The 20270-nt window shown below is 39.4% G+C and overlaps 2 protein-coding genes across 2 annotated transcripts in view; one reads left to right on the plus strand and one right to left on the minus strand.

The window, feature by feature from the left end:
- Positions 1-20270, minus strand: part of LOC134853853 (2-oxoglutarate and iron-dependent oxygenase domain-containing protein 2-like) — a 606153-nt gene that overhangs the window by 194706 nt on the left and 391177 nt on the right. The gene's annotated exons all lie outside the window — the stretch shown is intronic.
- The window catches only part of LOC134854734 (uncharacterized), a 30387-nt gene continuing 18619 nt past the window's right edge, over positions 8503-20270 (plus strand). The window contains exons 1-9 of the mRNA XM_063871092.1: positions 8503-8632; positions 8698-8725; positions 16161-16379; positions 16728-17104; positions 17378-17615; positions 17761-18174; positions 18515-18728; positions 19208-19356; positions 19704-19944. Of these exons, the coding sequence (XP_063727162.1) occupies positions 8591-8632; positions 8698-8725; positions 16161-16379; positions 16728-17104; positions 17378-17615; positions 17761-18174; positions 18515-18728; positions 19208-19356; positions 19704-19944 (1922 nt within the window). The 5' untranslated portion in view covers positions 8503-8590. The remainder of the gene's footprint in view (positions 8633-8697; positions 8726-16160; positions 16380-16727; positions 17105-17377; positions 17616-17760; positions 18175-18514; positions 18729-19207; positions 19357-19703; positions 19945-20270) is intronic.

Consider the following 20270-nt stretch of genomic DNA (forward strand, 5'->3'; position numbering starts at 1 on the left):
CCACCAATCGGGACATCTCACCTGATATTGGGAGACAGCTTAGTCAGAGTGCTGTCGAATTTGAGGACCTCATGGGTCACCACGGTGATGGCCTTTGGAGGCGCGACGATTGCCCAATTATATCGCATGGTGGAGCTGATGAATCCAGGGAAGATACCCAATGTGATGATCTTAGTTGGGACGAATGACATCTCCAGAGGATCAGATGAGCAGGAAGCACTGTGGGAAGCAATGATGGTGTGTTTGTTTACTACTCTCTGGCAGAAGTTCAGTTGCGCGGTACTGACCGTTTGCACGGTGCCAATGAACGCAAGAAGCCTGACAGCATCAGGAAGAAGGCACAACGAGGGAGTCATGAGATGGAACAACATCTTGAGAAACCTAGCAAATCGAAATGCCGGAAGAATGATCCTCATGGACATTGAACATGAATTGAGAGCCATGGATCAAGCCAGACTGACCACAGATGGCATCCACTTCGACAGTGTCGAAGGACAAGCTTGGTTGAATCGAGTCTTCCAAGAACGGTTGGATGAGCTGGAAGCAGAACTCTTTGACACAGGAGTGCTGAAGGAAGAGGGAACGGTGAGTGATACGGTGATCACCACCTTTGTGCCTCCTAATCTGGAAACACGCTTGGGTACGGTCCCAGCCGCCATAAATTACCGGCAACAAAGCTCCAGTGAACCAGGTCGAAGAACAGACGTACAAGATCGGTTGGGAGAAGCACCGATGAGGAGGACAATCCATCCTAGGAAAAGGATAGGACCTGTCAACCAACCAATCGAGGAAGTAGCAGGCACATCCAGATCGGACACTAGATCGGAGACGACGAGTACCAGTCGAGAGGAGAGACCAAGCAGAGGCTCATTGATGTGGTCGCGATCCATACCGTCTCCCTGGCATATATACAAAGAAGAACTAATGAAGCTGGACATACAGAGAGTGAGCTTCATCGAAGATGCAAGGAGGATGCTGAATGGAGCGACGCTATCCGTCAGCAGATTGTACTCGATAACCGGCGTAGACTGGTTGATAGCCGCTAGCATAAATTTCAGCTCCACGACGGCCTTGAGATTTGCCGACTTGGAGGGACTGCCCTCCAACAACACAATAGGACCTGTGAATGCAAGACCGTTGCAAGATGTGAGATTGAACCATGATGAGAGGAATCGTGAAGAAAGGCCAGGAAGATTCCTGACGGCGAGAGCGCCGATTGGACAACACGTGAAGATATTTAGGCAATTGACGACATCACCTGGTCATGTGAAGGAGACGGTGTACCCAAAACTAGTGAACCAAGATGGTGATGCCCAGAGATATGGCGGATTGACAGCGATAAAGAAAGATGAGACCATCTTCGCCGCCTACGACAAAGCAGAGATGAGAAAGGCCAAAATCATGGTAGTAGCGAATTCAGAGTTCGTGTACACCTCTAAGTCTTTGTTTTGGCCGGACGTCATAATGCTGGCCGCAGTTGACCTAGACCTATTGCAATCAGTGTCATTGGCTATAGGGGTACAAAGGCAGACAGGAATGAACCCGATAACGATTGTGTTTGCTGGCATCAATGACCATCTACACAGTAGAGGTTTTCTGAGCAGGCTCAGAGATCCTGCAACAGCAGAAAACGCAGTATGGCCAGCGATAAAAGACATCCTGGAGTCAATGGGTCAAGTGGTAGACGCGACAAAGGAGGGATCATTCAATAAAGTGACGTTGAGAGTAGTATTTGCGTTGTCTCCGGGATATGCATATCTCCCGGATGGACTGAAATTTGTGTATGCAATGGTAGCCTTACTTTCGGAGGGAAAATATGATGTGATCATATCAGCCCCGAATCGCATGATAGAAATGGAGAACCTGAGGCCACTTAAGGCTGAACTGCCGGCAGTATGGTTAGATATCTCAAACGCGATGAGAGGGTTCAAGGACCACGCGTTACACATGTTGGTGTTGGACGAAGTGCTGGGGTTGGAACTGTCCAACTTCAGTCGGCAACTCAAACTGAAACCAGGAATAGATGACGACCATCGAGTGATCACGGTGATGTCCAACGACTTGTGGTTCCGAGCAATGGAAGTGGCGAGTGAAGACACGAGAAGAAAGAATTCACTGGAGACGAGAGCTCATCTGGAAGCGATGGTGCTGAGAACCAAGCCGGAAGCAAACCAGTGGCTACACCTGAATCCGAGAGTAGCGGCATTGGGTGCAGATGCTTTTCAGCAAGGCCCAGTAATGATCACTAAGATACACGCCTACTTGTTGAAGGAGGTGAACCTGGCGGAAAATGCCGGAGAAAAGACAGCTGAGTTCGTGAACAGAATGTGTCAGATTACTCTGGAAACCTTCTGGACCCAGGAAGTGAAAGGACAGGAGGGATTTGAAAGGACAGACAGCATGCTAGAAGGGTTGGGAGCCGGATGGACCGCGTCCTTCTTGGCAAAAGTCTACCCGAAAGTCTCGCACTACTTGATAAAGGAATTCCTCCAAGCGGTAGTGAAAGTATCGATAGTGGAATTAATAGCCCTGTTTGTGACATTTGGAGCGGAGAATTTCGTGAAAGGACCGGTGATACTGCTTACGGATGGAATACAGAACCTGCGACTAGATGGACTTCTGACATTGATCGCAATAACCCACGGAAACTTGGGAGGACTGATGAAACTGGCACGTTGTCCAGAGCAGATGAAAGAGAGAGTGAGGAATCTGGATATGAAGAAATCCACAGACTCGTGGAACAAAATAAGAGACCTGAGACACACTCTTATCCAGTATCTCTTGCAGCAAAATCGCTTTGGAACCGGAGAAGACGAGACAATTGAAAGAGAGGAAGATGTTAGACGACATGTTGGAGGCATGCCGCTGTTGACAGATTTGAGCTTAGCTATGAGAATCGATCCCTTGGCGCTGATCAGAGGAGTCACGGAGTTCGTGACAGTGATCTATGGACCAGCAGTCACCTTTGCGTTCCCTGACGTTAAAGTGGAAGCATATAGGAGGTCGGTGTTGCACCTGAACCTCATATCGGCAGTGGACGGTAGTACACTGAACTGGTGTGAGCAGCACGCATTGCGAGAGCTCATGAGTGAAGATCTGTTATTTGCGAAAATATCGGAGCCAGAGATGACAGTCATCAATTTTGACGATCACTTCTGTGACCGCATGGGAGAAGTAGAAAGAGGGCACATCGAGGTGTTTCCAAAGCTTTGGAATCTGAGGCCCTATGACAAAACGAATGGTGAAATGACCAGAGTGCCTCGTCTCACAGCAGCGTATCACAAGGTGAGAGAAGAGACGAAGGACTGGGGCGATTACAAGAAGCTACCCGAAGCAATCCCTGAATTCCCTCTGATAAGAAGGATGTTGCTCGGAGCAGTCTCCGTAGTACAAACTCCTAGGTTGAGAGCATTCGAAACCAATGAAAGGAGAGTAGGGAATTTCTCGGCGACGATGGACCCATACTTCGTGGGGAGAAATGCCGCCGTGTTACAGTACACACGATTTGCGTACACGGATCAAGCGACGAGAAGGCGAATAAGCAACGCTGCTACTCCCAAGCCTGAAGGATTTGATGAGGAATGGAGGGGACTAGGCTTAGCTCCAATGAGGATGAGAGACAGGACTGAATTGCCTGAAGCCTCAGTAATCCTGACCAGTGTGAGAAAAGAGATGAAAGCTGCGGGAGTATTGCAGACGAGAATTTTCCTAGCACCCTTCGGCTGCGAAGAAATCAAAGTGGTCCATGGAGAAGAGGAAGATAAATCAGCCGGTACATTGCTCATACCGAGATTCCAGGAAGAAGCTGACAATGACAAACAAGGACCATCGAACTCGAATAGGGACAAGTCAGAAGGAGATGACGGACAGGGTGGAAACCGTCAGACTGAAGAACCCATGCAACAAGATCAAGCTGGTGGGGAGGACGACAGGGCATCGACAGGAGGAACATCCAGCCTGGATTTCAATATCTTCAGTGATCTTGAGAATAATGCAGACACGTTGGAAACGACTGAGCCAGCGGATGAAGGCATCTCGACACTGGAACCTCCGTCAGCCTTTGAGGAGAGGAAACGGAACTGATAGCAGATTGCCATGGAGGAACCGATGTGAATCTAGTGACAGCACTAGGATTCTACAGCATGTTTGGTTCTTTAGAGTCACTATTGAATCTAGAACAGAAACATGAGATGGTCACAGCCATCAGCGTAGAAGTATTCCCAGGAGTTCTGCAGACTGAGCAGAAGTATATAGGAAAATGGAGGGAAGCAATCGAAACAGAGATGAACATCAGACACAGCGAAACTTATTGTAGACCATCAGGAGCACGATATCTGGTGGGTTCAACGTTGGCTCCAATGTGCAAGAGCAGATACCCTGTACATTTCGTGGCTGTGGACGTGAAGAGTACAAGAACGATCGTGGATCAAGCTTTCTCAGTGCCAAAGTGCGTGAGATTGGCGAGAATGTCTGAAAAGTCTTACGAGTTACTATGTAAGATGTTCTCAGCAGTTCCAGAGAGAACCAAAGAGGAGTTGGAGTCAATACTAGGAAAGAAGTTCATGGGATATGTGAGCGGGAACTTCAGTGACTTTGAAAAACAGAAACAGAGAGGATCAACTGTCACAGATTACAATGCAGTAGATGAGAATGATGAAATCCACCGAGTGATGATGGAAGTGGAACCATTGCTGGAAGCTTCAGGAAAACGCAATTGGAGGAGCATCATGTTGACACATGATGAGTTTCCTTGCCACTGCTTGCTGCAGACCTGGTGGTATCCCAAGCGTAGTAATTTGGTGTTGATCTGGGACTCTGGAGAGCTGCTCTCCATGGGTTTACCAGATTCATCACAGCCCATAACAATAGTGATAGTGGGAGTTATGATGGCGATACGATGGCTGGAAGCTCATGTGAGAGAAAATAATAGACAGGAGGCACCGACGAGAGAACAATTGCAGAAATTAGATTGTCTAAAAGATTTAGATCTTTTTGAGACAATGTGCAAAGTTCTAAACATTCCGATGGAAGTGAAGAAGATATGGGCAAGAAAACGATTGATGCCATGGTTCAGAGCTAACATGACTGCATGGTTGTACGAGTATGCGAAAAAGCATATGTCGAAACATGGCAGAGTGTACAGTGAATATCAGCTGGACATTGGGGCAGGAGCTTTCAAGCGAGCTTTCGTGACCCATCGGAATGCAGTGACCACCGCTGTGAAAAGAATTTCCAGGACGAGCGAGCGTAGTGGAAATGAGAAGGCAGAGATGCTGAAAGAAGATTTGGAGAGAAACGTGACGTTGTGTTTCCACAACAGCTTCTGTAGAAACAGAGAATCAAACGTGGATCCCCTACCTTGCTGTAAACAGAGGGTGGAAGAGCAGAAGTGTTGGAGGACGGCTTCCAACAGCGTCAGGATAGTCAATGACGTGCTACAAGACACGGAAACCGAGAGTGCGGAGTCAGCGTCACAGGAGGAGGAAATGGAGCATTGACGAATGGTCGAGAAAACAAGAGGCGGCAAGAAAGAAAATTAGAAGAATTTAGAAGTTTTAGAACTTCTAAACGACGAAAAAAGAAGAGAACAAAGGGATGATGAAGAAAAGTTAAAACTCAGAATTGTTTTATGTGTGTGAAAAACTCAAGTGAGAAACCAAGCAACCAAGTTGTAATTGAAAACTGAAACATTTAGTTGAGTTTTGAAATTGTTGCATTTATAAATTTGCATTTTGGTTTTAGTTGAAGTGGCTTTAGAGACACTCACTTATTATTTATTTAGAAAGGCTTGAGGGAAGAGTATATTTAAATATTCCAGCCTGCATGATTGTTTTTAATCACTTAGGAAGACTGATAACTTTGTGGTGACATGAAAAACTTGAGTAACTTCTTGAGGAGGGAGGTTGTTGCATTGTTCTTTCTAACCACAAAGTTTCTTAGTTTTAATACTCAGGACAATAGACAAGCAAGATTTCCGAAGGGAAGGAGCATAGTAGGATAATTTTAGCTTGTTGGTTGGCAGGACTGTCCTGCAAGCCAACACCTTTTAAATCTAGGAGAAAAAGTTTCAATCGGGACATTGACACTGGAAGTCAGAAAATATGTTTTATCTTAAGTCATATCCTCAATGTGCAGATTAATGAAAGAATTTGAAGGCTATAGTGATGTAGTATGATGCCATTTATATTCTGCAGTGAGTCGATGTGACGTAGATAAAAGTAATTTCGTGTGTTTTGTAAATTCTGTTCGATGACACTGTAACCATTTAGAACATTGCGCGATTCAATGAGGACATTGACCGGACTGTCCGGGGAGTATGTGACATTCGACCAGAATGGCCAAAATGAAATTTATGCAGGATTCGAATTTTGAGCAGGAAGCCTTCCGAGTTGATGATTTCGAAGGATTAGCGACGTTATTGGAACGTTTAGCCAAACGGTGAGGGCTAGAATATTCTAGTAATTTAAATTTTCAAAAATTCGAATGATGACGTCACATTTCTGAGAAATGCTGAAACGGCCATTTTAACAAAAAAGCGAGTAAAAAACAGAACAACTTTTATCTGCGATTGCGAACAGTACGAAAATCGAGATTGGAAAACGACAACGAACTACAGAATAGCAGAGAACGCTCCGAGTTGCAACTATTGTGCTGCTACAATAGTTGCAAGGCCGTTGCCAACAACGGTGAAGGGTGAGAACCAGCCTTCCGGATTAGCAAGAAATCAAGAGTAAGGAGCTTGATTCGGCGGATTCAAGAATCCGGAAGGGTCTCGGGACGGAAACTTTTATTAACTCACATAAACTTTTAGCATCCTGTCATGTCCTGACTTGAATTTAACTGATATTTTGATTAGTTTTGACAAGGATGAGGTGCTAGGAGTTGGGGGAAAGGGTTGATCCATCTTCGATGGAGATGATGATTTTTATCTACTGAACAAAAACAATAGTAATATAATAAGTAGTAGCCCTGTTTTTAGGAGTGACCTCGTGGTCTGGGGATACTGAGACCCAGCCATGAGCTCACTATTTTTGCATGTAATTCAGTTAATTTGAGCGTTCTGGTCGAAGCCGGAGAACAGTAACGTTTTTGTCGACCCGATGTAAGAAAGACCACCGAAAAGTACTGGCTTGGTAGAGACGGTGAAAAACATGCAAAGCTCTGTTTAGACGCTAGCCAGTCGTCTTAAGACTTAGTTTTGTTATCCGTCGATATGTATCTTCCGGGCGAATGTTACATAAGGCAAGTTCGACAATTTGATTTTTGCTAGTTTAGGGTAAATGTTCTTGGGTCTATGAGACCTTGGAAAGCATCCCATGGGAAATACCGTCCTGTTAAGAAGAATGATTCCTTCGCTTTTGATGCTAGTTATGAATTGCTCTGCTTCGGGGGGAGCAATAACTGTCAGTGTATGAAGTTTGCGGTCATCTTTCGTCACGGTTATTGTTTTTGAGATTGTCATCTTCTGTTGCATTGTTGTGGGGAATTGTTTAAGTATATCGGAAGCACAACTTCGATATGACTGAGCCAGATTTTCAGCTGACCTTACAATTTCTCTCGAGAATGGGGGGATGATTTTGATTATTTGGATTTGTTTTGTTTGTGTCGTCGATTTGTTTGCTGTTAGCGCATTTCTGAAATTTGTCTCCGTTTCAATCAGCACTTCATGAGTAATTGGTAGCTGAGATTCCGTCAGTTGTTGTTGACTCATGACTTGGTTTTACTCAATGGGGGGCAAAAAAGCCTTCACCCGTAGGTATACTTGAAAAAAAATTAGATTTTTCTCTTTCAAAATGTAGAAATCAAAAGGCAAAAACATCAACTATATTGCACGTGCATAATTAGCCAGATTATTTCCGATTTTTCAGAATAGTTATTCGTTTTTTACAATTTTTCATAGAAGGCATGATATTATATTTTAAAATTCAAATCAATGTTTTGCTTGCTTCCCTTTGGAGTCAATCATTTAAGGAAGACGAACTGCAATCATCTCCCAGAAAATCTAAATGATGCCACGTGTTTTGGCTGAAAGTTTTTGCAAATTTAGGGCTGTTCTGATTTTAAAACACAACAAAATCAATGTTCTGTTTTGATAAAACAAAAAAGAAATTTCTAAATAAAAATGAACACTCTAAATGCAACCATGAAACATATTTTTATCACTTGTTTCGAACAAAGCTACTTTTTGTAAAGCTGTTTTAGCATCATGATGGAATGATATTAAGAAGTGCATGTATTTTTTAACGACTTCAGTTGATTTTTCAAAAGATTTGAATTCTTAGCAATTGTAAACAAGACGAACGTTGATTTTTGATTGCGCCTTATGACAGTGTCCCTTACTGATGGACAAACATTAAAAACTACGTATTGGATATTTTTCGAAGTAGAAAACTGAGCACCAGTTCTCTATGATTGGTTTTGTTTTCTTATATGGACAGAATGGACCATAAATTTTCTGATCTATTTTAATTTTTCCAAAGTGTTATGATGTTTTTCAGAACCAAGATGAACTTTCATGAAATTTTTGTATCCTTTTCTTTTCATCATAAATCAAATCGCTATAACGCTTTGCTGATGTCATGCTCGCAGAATGACCACTGAAAATGCCCAAAGGCCTCTCGGCAACCACGACGTGAGTTGATACTTTTTTTTTGTTAATTTTATCCAGTTCTTTGTTAATTATCCTCGTGTTTACAGATTGCTTCGCCTGCAACGGAAGAGTATGGTAAGATAACAATAAACGATCTTTTTAACTTTTGCATATGATGTGCTCCTTAACCTTTTCCCGCCAAATCCATCCAAAACTTAGAGAGATTTTATCCAAATCAGCTGCCTTTCGGTTTAGTATCACATAATCTATACGGTTTTTCAGGTTCGATGGGCGTCTGATTAAATTTCTCGGCTTGGTGTGTGTACACAGAATATACCAACCAAAATCATTTTTCATAGAAACACAACCGCAAAACTTTCAGAACAAATTTGTTCAAAAGATAAAAGTGCCTTATGTTATGCATGTACCTGAACTAAACTTCAGTTATTTCAAATGCGGCGTTTAACCTGACCTAATCTAGCTTGGCCTAATAGACATTTCAATTATTTAAACTGCGGCGTTTTTTGGGTTTTACAGAGACTCAATTGTTTTGTTTTTCTATCACATTTGATGTTTGCTGTTTTCATGCTGCTTCGTTGCATAAAAATTTTTTACAATGGATTCTTTTTTTAAATGACCTATTTTGTGGAGCTTTTTTGTGCATTTTATCTCATGTAGTGCTAAGCTTTGACCCTGACGCCGGAAATAAAAAATCACAGTTCCGTCGTCTTTGAAATTTTTTCATCAGATTTGTTTGAGGCTGGATCCATGGCGCTCACTCTTGACTATATCTTGTTTTAGGTTGAACAAAGTCTCTGATATTTTGTTGAAGGAATTGCAATTCAATGTAATTTTAAGTATTTCATTAATTGCTGTGTTGAAATCCGGTTCGGAACGACTAGTTGTTGCAAAGACGCCTTCTTCATCAGAATTTAATAAAAACAAAAACTGGTCCGATAGTTTTTGCGTTATTTACAAAGAAAAAAAATGCAAAAGAAAAGCGTCTTTTTTGAGCGCTAATTAAACGATTCGGTATTTTTGTTGGATTTTTTCATTTTACACATTAAGTTCAAATAGTTTTTTGGTTTTTTGGAGCATCAGATCTTGATTTTTCCGATTTTTTTGTGCGCCTTTTCACTTTTTTACCATGCGATAAGCAAGGGTATTGCAATTGGGTACTAGATTTTTCCCCCGTAAATAACTTTGTTCATGCAACTGATCTCCTGGTAGTACCTTGGTTTAGAATGATCTCAATTTCCTTAGCGCCTCCTGCACACTGAGCATGGTGGTATCAAATACTCCTGGGACGGCAAAGGTCCTGGGTTTGAATCTGACTAGGACCTGTTGTTTTTTCAAATAGTAATTGTTCTGTTTCACACAAAATTGTCGGCCTAATAAGTCTGCTTAGGACTCGTTGATTTTTGCTGTACACAATTTTAATTGTAGTTGCTTTTAGTGGTTTTTCATTTTTAATATCTGGTCGGATCAAAATTTGCTTTTCATGTTGATTGTAACTTTACCATTTCGGGTTGTTAAAATTCTTTTTTCTTGCTTTTGTCTTTTCCCTACTTCATAGGTTTTGACTTATTTGATATCAACTGAGTGGCCTCTTATTGCGTCGTTTGATTACCGAAATTTTTTTTGTGCGTGTGTTATCCTGAGGGGATTCTATGTATAGTTATAAAATATGGGTCATACTTTTTTGCTGATACTTTTTCGTCTTGTTGGTTGTCGATTAAGCTCTCGGTTTAGTTCCCGAATTGTGTATACCACCTGGCATTGGATACATGATGGCTTTCGTGGATAATTTTGGACATGTATTTTTTCCAATAAGATTTTGCCGATTATTTTTGGTTGATTTTCAGTTGATTGGCTGTCGGCTGTAATTCTGTCGGTTTATTTAGCTAATATTTTGTTTCCAACATATTTCCCATATTATTTATGAGACAGATAAAACGTTGGCTCCAGACTTAGGAATGCGCAAAATCAACCCCTATTCAAACTCATTAATAAAATTTTAATAATTTCAAATACAAAAATTTTGGATTTTCTAGTTTCTTCAACGATAATAATGTTCGAAGTCCTTTTCGACTGTTCTTCAGTGTCTCACAATTATAATTTGATACTTTTTTTTATTGCAAAATGTGCGAAGCTCAGCTTTGCCTGTTTAGGTGACTTTTTCCGACAAGCAGTTCTTTTTTATTGAACATATTTTAGTAAAAGGTTCGTCAGAAAAAAATTTTATGCCTTGAGGTTTTTATCGCTTTTTGTTTCTCATTTTTTACCCCAGATTTATTTCATGCTCTACTTGTTTTACCCATTTACCCAGAGCACAATTAAACTCAAATCGAGTGTTCTACGTTTAATTTTGTGAGAAAAATGATAAGATCAGATCATAAAAAATCCCTGTTTTATATACCAATTAGTGCGGGATTTTAATGATATCGAAATGAATTTTCTTTAGATTACGCTAAAATCAAAAAATCCAAATTCAATTTTTGAAACCGGTTGTCTGGCAGGACAAAAATTTCCTCGCGTCAGAAAATGCAGATTGTCTCTTCAGGAGATTTTGATAAAAATACTCTCAGTTTTAACATTTTTCGACGATTTTGTCTGAATGCCATAACAGCTAACTGCTTCGATCTTCTGAGTGATACTGCAGCAAGAATTAGCATTCATATCAAATGAGCAAAGATCATATCATAGGGAAAGTTAGCAAGCCCACATCTTAATTGTGGAAAAAGAAAGCTTTCTGATTGTTATTCACTGTTCATTGTTTTTGAGGATCAATTTTAATAAAGAAGAAAAAATTACCAAAACAGCAAACAAAGTTTTTCACAGTTGAGTTCGCAAAAATATTAATGACTCGAACGGAAAGACCTAGGTTTGTAACGTTCAAAATAAAAAAAGGAAAAAAGTTCCAACTCTTCCTGTATTGATATGTTGCAGCTATATCTGTTGATTTTAATTATATATCCGGATACTCTTTGATACCAGACATTTTGTTTCATCGACCAGACATTTTGTTTCATAGGTATAGACTATTTAGATCTTTACCTCAAGTCTAACCAAAGATCGATTAAAAGATTACTTTGAAATCAATGAATCTTGCATTTGCTTTTTCAAGCAAATTGTTATTTTAAGCTTGGTAGTTTCTTTTCTACGTTGAAAGCCGAAAAAGCTAAAGGAGTCGATAAAGTCAGTTGTTTGCTTCCAATGTCGATTTGATGGAACGCTGTGATGGTAATGTCAATAGATCCCTTTCTTGTTTTTGTCGTTGGAATGCTATCCCACATCTTACCTGTTGCAAGTAGAGTCATTCATTAAAGTTAATTGGAGCCGCTTTTATTCCTCATTTTCATTGACGATAAGCTGGACTCGCCGGATTCTTCTAGCTCCATTTTCATGCCAATGACACAAACGTATTAGCAACTTGATCTCTTTTAAATCAAAGTTTGCAAGACAACTTTGGAGTTTTTAATCATGGGCGTCTGATGATCAACTGAGTGTTAACTTGCTTCGTTTGTTGCTACTGATTATTTGTTGTTTGTTGGGAGCAAGAAATTAGAACTAAAAAGGACTCTGACACATTTTGGCCGCGAAATGCAGGCTAAAATGACGTGGGATGAACAGATGGCAAAAAAGCATCTAAAAGCTGGACAAGTTTTGAGTACCTGCGCCAGAGCACATCAAGAAATTTCGTTTTGGAGTTTTCATGTCCTGTCTGTTGTTTTATATGGGTTTGCGCTGTCTGTTTGCTTCAAAAATTAAAAGTGCTTAAAAACCAGAGACTTAGAAGGTCAATTGGATATTTACTTTATTTTAAGTTTTCAGAATATTCGATGTTTTTTTTTCAACTTCTTTCCAACTCATCGAAAAATATATCGGTTTTTCATTAGCATCAAGTTAGGACTCAAATGCATTCACATTGATAATGATTTCTGCCTTGCAATTTGGGCAAAGAATTTTCAGAGCATAGCGATTCATCAGTTGAAACAACGGCTTGCGAACAAGCAGTTGACAGTTTTGTCTTGTTTCCTCAGAGTTATTGATTGCAAATGATTTTGTCCAATTATTCATTTTCAACCGAATCGACTCGCCGTCGAATATCAATTTTTTTTACAAACCGGTTTTCTGGGTCAATCAAAAAACGTAGACGACCTGCACAGACTTTGTACCTGGTTGTCGATGCTGCTCATGTGTTTGCTACATTAATTTAGTGATTATCTCTGAAAAGTTTTTTAACGTCGCTAATTTTCCTTCGAGTTTTTGTTCATAATTTTGACATTTTTATCGAGTAATCAAACTCTTAGTAAGTATTTTTTTCGAGTAATCAAAATTACAGCTGCTTAAATATTTTATATCACTAGTCCTTAAACCTCGAATCTCGTGTATTTCGGCAGTTTCTTAAATTCGCTAATTTTCTATTTTTTTTTGAGAACTTGATCACAAACTGAGTGTTAATAACTACCGGTTGACCTAAAGTTAAGCAGCTGTGGCAAAGCATTCGAATATTACGCCTTAGTAATAATAAGTCTAATTATTTCGTGAACTTCGACTTGCTGTATGATGGTCAGTTTGGGTTTTGCAAAATTGTTTCAACTATCGATAAGCATGCCAAATTAAGTAAATGCATTTCCGTAGGTTTCGATAGGTTGTGGCGTTCCTGCTTTTTGTTAGAACTGATGTGAAAGTTATTTATTCAAAAGATATTAATACGTTTAATTAAATTGTCAAAATTTTGGTTGGTTGTCGGTGAAAATGGGGGTACAGAGAGGCTCTGGTCTTTGGTTTTAAATTTTTCTTTTTCCTTTTTAAGATCTGCATCTTTCAGTTTTTGATTGTAATGTGCTTCATTATGCTGGCAACATTTAGTGGCTTGTAATATCTGAGGTTATAAGCAATTTAAATAAATTTTTTTTCCGTGATTCTAAAAGAGTAATGTGCAAATAGATTAAAGCTTAGAAAGCAGTTGTTTTTCTTTCACAAATAAATATTAGGCTAAATTTGGGTATCTTACAAAAAACGGCGATTACTTTAATCGGAGAATTGGTTAAGCTCGCTTCGAGTCCTCCAGAATAACTATAAGTCCTTCGATTTCGCTCTTTGCTGTGTCCCAAACACAACAGCTGGTTGAAAAATTTAGTTAGGCAAAAATAGCCTACTTGTTGCAACGCAAAACAAGAGTATAAATGCATATAAAATAAGACCAGATGGCCAAGCTGACTAATACTACGTGACATGACAGTTGACGTAGGTTCGAGTCATCCACCTGCCCATGTATTAATATACTAAAAAAGGGGGTTAAATCCTATTTTAACTGTTTTTGGTTCTAATTCGGTTCAACCTTGATTAAGGCTGACCGCCAAAAAGAGCAATTTGTCTCAAGGACATTACCGACCGGTTCCTGTGGCTAGCTTGCGCCGATTTGTACCAAAAATGAGCTGTTGATAAGAAAAGTTATATGATGTTCTGATCAATAGAAAAATGCCGAAATTAATCTATTGACTGAGTTATTTGCCGAGAAAAATCTCTTATTAATTTACGAATTTGGATCAGTTTTGGAGATAAGAGCGGCCACACTACTGCTGTGCAAAGAATCAATTCAGATAAAGAATGTTATAGAACACTTTATAGTATCATGATTTATGGAACACTTTATAGTATCATGAAACAACTTTTATAGCATAAAAAACTTGAAATAGTAAAAAACAATACTTTCTCGGAATTATCATTTTTGTTAATGAGTGGAAAAAAATCTGAATTTTCATCGATTTTTTTCTGCAAATTTTTGGTGAAAATGTTGTCAAATTTCATCAACTTAAAGAATGTTATAAGCTTTCATTCGGTTCCTTTCTCAACATCATATCCAACATTTAAAAGTAATTGAAAAAAAGATTTGCTTCATGTTTAAAAAAAACTGTGCGTTTGACTTGGCTTATTTTGGTTGTCTTGGTTCGAACTGCTTGTTTCTAAATCCGAAAATATTTTTGGTTTAAGCTTGATGCGATTGTTGCATAGCAACTTCCTGCTGTCACTATTTTATTTATTGAAGCTCACTATCCCACCGAGCATTCGAAAAATGTCTTCGTCATCATCTGGATTAAGTTGTTGAAAGTGCAATGTAGTCCAAAAAGAATAGTATTATTTTTTCCGAAGTAATAGTAATGCTTAATGGGGGTAATAAAAAAGAAATAAATCATCAAAAAATGCTCCCTTTTATTGACTACATTATCATCAAAAACTGATATTTTCAATCTCTGTTTTTCGAAAGTCTTGCTTTTTTCAATCTTTTTTTTTCGAAAGTCTCGAAGTTTTGAAACCATTTAGCCTGTAATGTATTCAACTTTTTGAATTGGTCGAATAACATCAGAGTATCATTTTAAGAATGCTAATGCAGCCTGAAAACTGACAATTCACATCTGTCTAGCTTTCGAGTTATTCAAAATCTTTCATGAAGAAGAAAAACAAGAGAAATATCAAAAAAAGTTGTCGTGTTAAAGAAAATTTCACTGCAAAATACGAACTTGTTGATGCAGAACTTTAAATCTAGTGTGAAAGTTTACCCACCCAGTTCCTAGTTTTTTCTATGTTTGATAAATTCTGAAAAAAGTCTTTTTTAATATCATTATTATTTAGTTTTTAACACTTCGCTTTGATATTCGTGTTAGTTTAACAATTTTTTCCGCTGTTTTTGAACAATTTGTTGTAGAAACACACGAAACATTTTTTCAAGTTTCGTGTATTTTTCTTATGTTCGCTTATTCACTCTACACATTAGAGTTTATTTATTGAATGAGTATTCAGCATTGCAACTGTTTGATGTCCAACATTTAAGAACATTATATTTTTTTTTGATATTTTTCTAACTTTTTTTGAGGAAAACTGTTGTGAAAAATAAGATATCTACACTCTCTATCGCATAGCATAGACTATCCTTGTATTAGTTCGGCTTTTAAATCTGTAAAAGCTAACTGGCTTTTTCCACCCCTTCTTCTGAATATTAGTAATAAACACAAACTAAATGTTAACTCAGTAGTTCTTTAAAAAACTTTCTTAAATGTTGAGAATTAGCTTTCGAATCTCTTTATTTTCGAAAACTCAATTTTCGATTTGCTGTCAATGAAAACTTTCTCTGCCGAAGTGATGGTGGCTCTAATATTTTGTTCTACTTGCACGGCAAATAGCTATCCTTGTATTTATTTGAAAATTGTTGAATACTTTAAAGACAGCTGTAAAATGAGTATAAATACCTTTCATATGAGTCGACAAGCCTTTTTTTGTGGAACTGGACAGCACTTCATATCAATTGGCACGAAGCTCCGCTTCGCCTTTATGTTCAAATAACCCGATTTTTTTGTAATGATCTTTTTACATACCTTTTCCAAGTTGGTTCTACTGTATATTTTATCTGTATATTAAAACCATTTAATTTATCAGTTTTGATAAACTTTTTATTCTTCAATGACTACTTTGTTCGTTAAGTTTATTCTTTGTACAAATAATGTTTATTTTTGCCCAGCGATTGAATAGACCACCTTTTTCAAATTGCAATCGTGTTGGTTTTCAGCTGAGAACACAAACAATAGTCGCAAACTGCCTGAGCTACAAAAAGTCAAGACAGTCGCGACTGAGTCCAAAAGTGGTCTAAAAAGAAGTGCCTCCTCGCATAACCTCAATCAAGTCAAGTCATCCAGAAGATCCCTCTCGGCCTCCAAGTCCAGATCGACCGCCCAGTTGACTCACACTTCGCCTACAAAGCACACAAGCAATCAGAAATCTCAACAAAGTATATCTAATTATTGTACACTAGAGTTTTCAATTTCCTTCTGAGCAAGTTGGATGTTTTTGATCGGCTAGTGATAGCAGTTTCCCTTGTTTGTTTGTGATTGAACTGAATGTCTGTTGGTTTTGCCATATCACATTATGACTTATCGTATACTTTTGTTTTGTAAACGCCACTTAAAAATCGATGTTGTTCTTTCTTTCGCTCAAACGCGGTTAAATCTGATGTGACAGTGCAGAAATTATCGTAATAACCAGTGAAAAATTCATCAAAACCTCGCTAGAAACTAAAAATTGGAAAAAATAATTGGTAAAATTTGTATGAACTGAACTCAAAGAAACTGAGTTTCAGATGGAGGCGCTAGTCGACTGTCTCGATTCATGTCTTCGGATCACATCTCATTCAACCCTCTAGCAACTGCCGACCCTGATTTAGCCTCGAGTGCGCGTGCACAGGTTGAGCGTGCAATAAGGGAGCGCAAAGTTTTCACAATAGTCGGGGGTTACAAACCAGTGCGAAAGGGATTGCGTAGACGAAACTACGTGGAAAAGGTAGCTGACCGCGTTTCAAAGAAACAAGGTGTAGGGGGAGGGGGAGTTGGGACTGACGGGGAGGAGGGGGGTGACGGGGACGAAGAAGATGGAGAGGGGGAGGGGGATGGGAGTGGAAGTGAGCTGGACTTCAGCAGTGACTCAGAGGACGAAAGTCCGGAAGTGAAAAACCTCATTGTGAGTATTCTATTCGCTTTTTCGTTATAAACTGTTTAATTATTAATTAAAAATTTTTATCTTAAGTGTGTTTTTTTTTTCATTTAAAAGTAGCACTGTGATTGAAGAATCCGACTGGTGAGTTAACCACTTAAAATCGATAAATACCTAGGCAGGTTAACTTTATTTACCTACAAGGCGTCTACAGCCGTTGTTTGCCCTCCTAAGTTTTACTATTCTTGGGATTTTGCTCCTCCGGGTAAGCGGTTGTGAACAAGTTTATCTGGGTTTCAGGCGCGCATCATTCGCAACGTCTCTCCGACCTTCACCTGGACAACTAAGATCCGATCGGAAGACATCCGACAGTCGAGGAGCCTCTACAACCACTTTCCAGCTACCTGGTGCTTTACAACCAAGAATGGACTCACCCAGTCCATTCGGGACTTGCCCTGGCACGGGACATTCTCGGTGGATCAGATTTACCCCAGATGTTACCGGATCGGGTGCGAAGCGGAACGGAACTCTTTCATTGGTTAGCAAAACCATAGAAAAAACGGAGCTCACAGTCCAGTGTCGTCTTGCAAAATATATGATTTAAAATAGATTTTTTTTGCTATATTTTGTTTTAGTTTTGTTGATAAACGTCTGAACCTTACCAATTTCTTATTTAATTCCAGAGGATTTTAAACTGACGGCCGCAGTTGGGATTCTCAAAACAGTCGCCAACTCATTTGCACCCCCTTATCTCCCTCCAAGGTTGTCAGCTGGTAGATTCCGACCGCAGTCGCGAGGTGCAAACAGCCGACCACCTACTGAGCCGAGAGATGACCAAAACAACCAATCAATGCACTTGTCAGACGTCGACTCCAACAAAGGCGGCGACGAAATGGTCGAGGATCCGAATGCTGACCCTAGACTCGTCGTTTTCAAAGTGGATGAAAATGCCTCGAATAGCGACTTGAACAATAATAATTGTAAAAATGAAAGTGAAAATTTGGCTGAGGCGGAAAATAGGACTATAGTTGCGGCGGATGTGAGACCTGCGAGCAAAAGCATGTTGGCTGCCATGAGTTCTCAGCCTCTATCTCCCGGTGCGTTTATTTAAAGAGCTGCTTTTTCATTTCGTTCGCTCACCTTTATTTCGTTATTTTTGTTTGATTTTGCCAATCGGAGGAATTTGAGCCAGACATTTGTTTCATTATCTATTTTCTTTCAAAGACAAACCAAACTTTTCTTATGCTTTTTTGGCTTCATTTCATTCTGGTGGTTTTGAGCTAACTTTAAACGAGAATGCTATTTGTCTTCTTACGTAGATGCTGTATATTTTTAAAAAATGACCTAAAGAAATGATTTCAATTAGTTTCAATTGTAGAATGTTTGATGTTGTTTCAGTCAGCTTATCGCGCAACTAGCATAATTATTACTTATTAGGCCTTAAGTCTCCCTCTGCCCAATCACAGCAGCCTCAGCCGACCAGTTTCGTCCCAGTAACCTGTCTGACACATGCCCTGTCGGCTGCCAGATTCTTCCTGAGAGAGGAGCAGCTGGAACTAGTTGATGAGCCCCTCTTGGATCCCAGCTACTATCTAGGACTTGATGAGAGTTCCTGGGAGGAGTTCCTGAAGCAGTACTACAAAGTGGCTCAGTGTGTTTTTTTTATTTAAATCATTTTTTCTCGAGACTTTAGTGCTGAATCAGCACTGTATTCACAAGATATACGAATTGCTGAGCTTTTTTTCGAAGAACAGCTCTTGCAATCACCGTTGGTGGCAAGCTCTCTATATTTTTATATCATCTCTTGGTTGAAGGTCGTTGCGTTACCCTTGCACAGCGACCAAGAATCATGTCTGGTCTTGTAATACCAAGTTTGTATTACGAACCGGACTGAGGCATAAGCTCTGTTAATTTTTGCCCTCCCAATTAGTGAATTTTAGTGTGTCCAAAAACTCGTATGATGTGAAAGAAATTATGACACAAAAATTCGTATAGTTTTTGATTAAGCATCTTTGCACTAATTGGTATTCCGTGTATTAGATCTAAAAATTGAGTGCGAGGTTATGACAAGTTTCTAAATTTTTGATGGTTAAAGTTGATCATTAGTTTATAATCTGACCGTTTTTTTAGTTCGCAATATGGTATCGAAGATGCAGCTCTCTACGCCTCGGAGTGTGCTGAAATAATCGAGGAGTTGAGACCCTTGATTCCTATGTTGGACTGTGAGGGAGTGAAGAATGTGTGGATATGCAAACCAGGCGCACTATCCAGGGGCAGAGGTCACAACATTTCACTCTTATATCTAAACTATAATGTTCCAGCCTCTCTAGCTCTTTTTTCATAAAAAATACGGATACAGTAGTATCATGATGAGAATCCAGCTTCAAATTTTTTTTCAATTTTGCATCCTCCTAAAATTGTTCATTGCTTATGCTGGTTGTTTTTGGATTTTTTTGGCATAAGTTAATGATTAATTTGTAACTTTCTGCTTAGACCCATAAAGAATGCGGAGCGGACTAAGGTCCCAATTTTTTCATTACATTTTTAATACAAATAGTGTGCACTCTATGTAGTTTTTTGAAGATCTTTCATCTGAAATGGTTAACTTCATCCAGCTATTTTCCAGGCATCAGCTGCCAGAAGAATCTTGATGAGATCCTGAAGATGGTGCCCTCGTTAGTCGGGGTCAGGGAAGGCCAACTGGTGGTGCAGAGGTACATAGAGAGACCTCTGTTGATATACGGCACCAAGTTCGACATCCGCCAGTGGTTCCTGGTCACAGACTGGAACCCCCTCACAATCTGGTTCTACCGGAACAGTTACGTCAGACTTTGTAGTCAGGTGTACACTCTCGACAATCTGCAGCCGTAAGTTATCAAAGCGACAAATTATTTTCACTCATGTAAATACAATTCAATTTCAGCTCTTTACAGCATTCAAATTTGATTTTAAACAAGGATAGCCGGTTACTGTGCAAGTAGCACAGAATGTTCCGACCATAGTCTTTGAAAAACTATAAGAAATTTTTTTTCCAAGTTAGTGTATTTTTTGAGTGGTGTGATATTTTGAGTGGTGTGATAAAGGATCTGACGTAAAAATAAAGTTTAGCCATACTCGACAATCATAGTAATATAGGCAAACCGGGCAACAGATTTTGAAGAAAAATGACTAGAAAAAAAAACAAAATCAAATC

Source organism: Symsagittifera roscoffensis, chromosome 9 (genome assembly GCF_963678635.1).
Source record: "Symsagittifera roscoffensis chromosome 9, txSymRosc1.1, whole genome shotgun sequence".
NCBI classification, from domain to species: Eukaryota; Metazoa; Xenacoelomorpha; order Acoela; family Convolutidae; genus Symsagittifera; species Symsagittifera roscoffensis.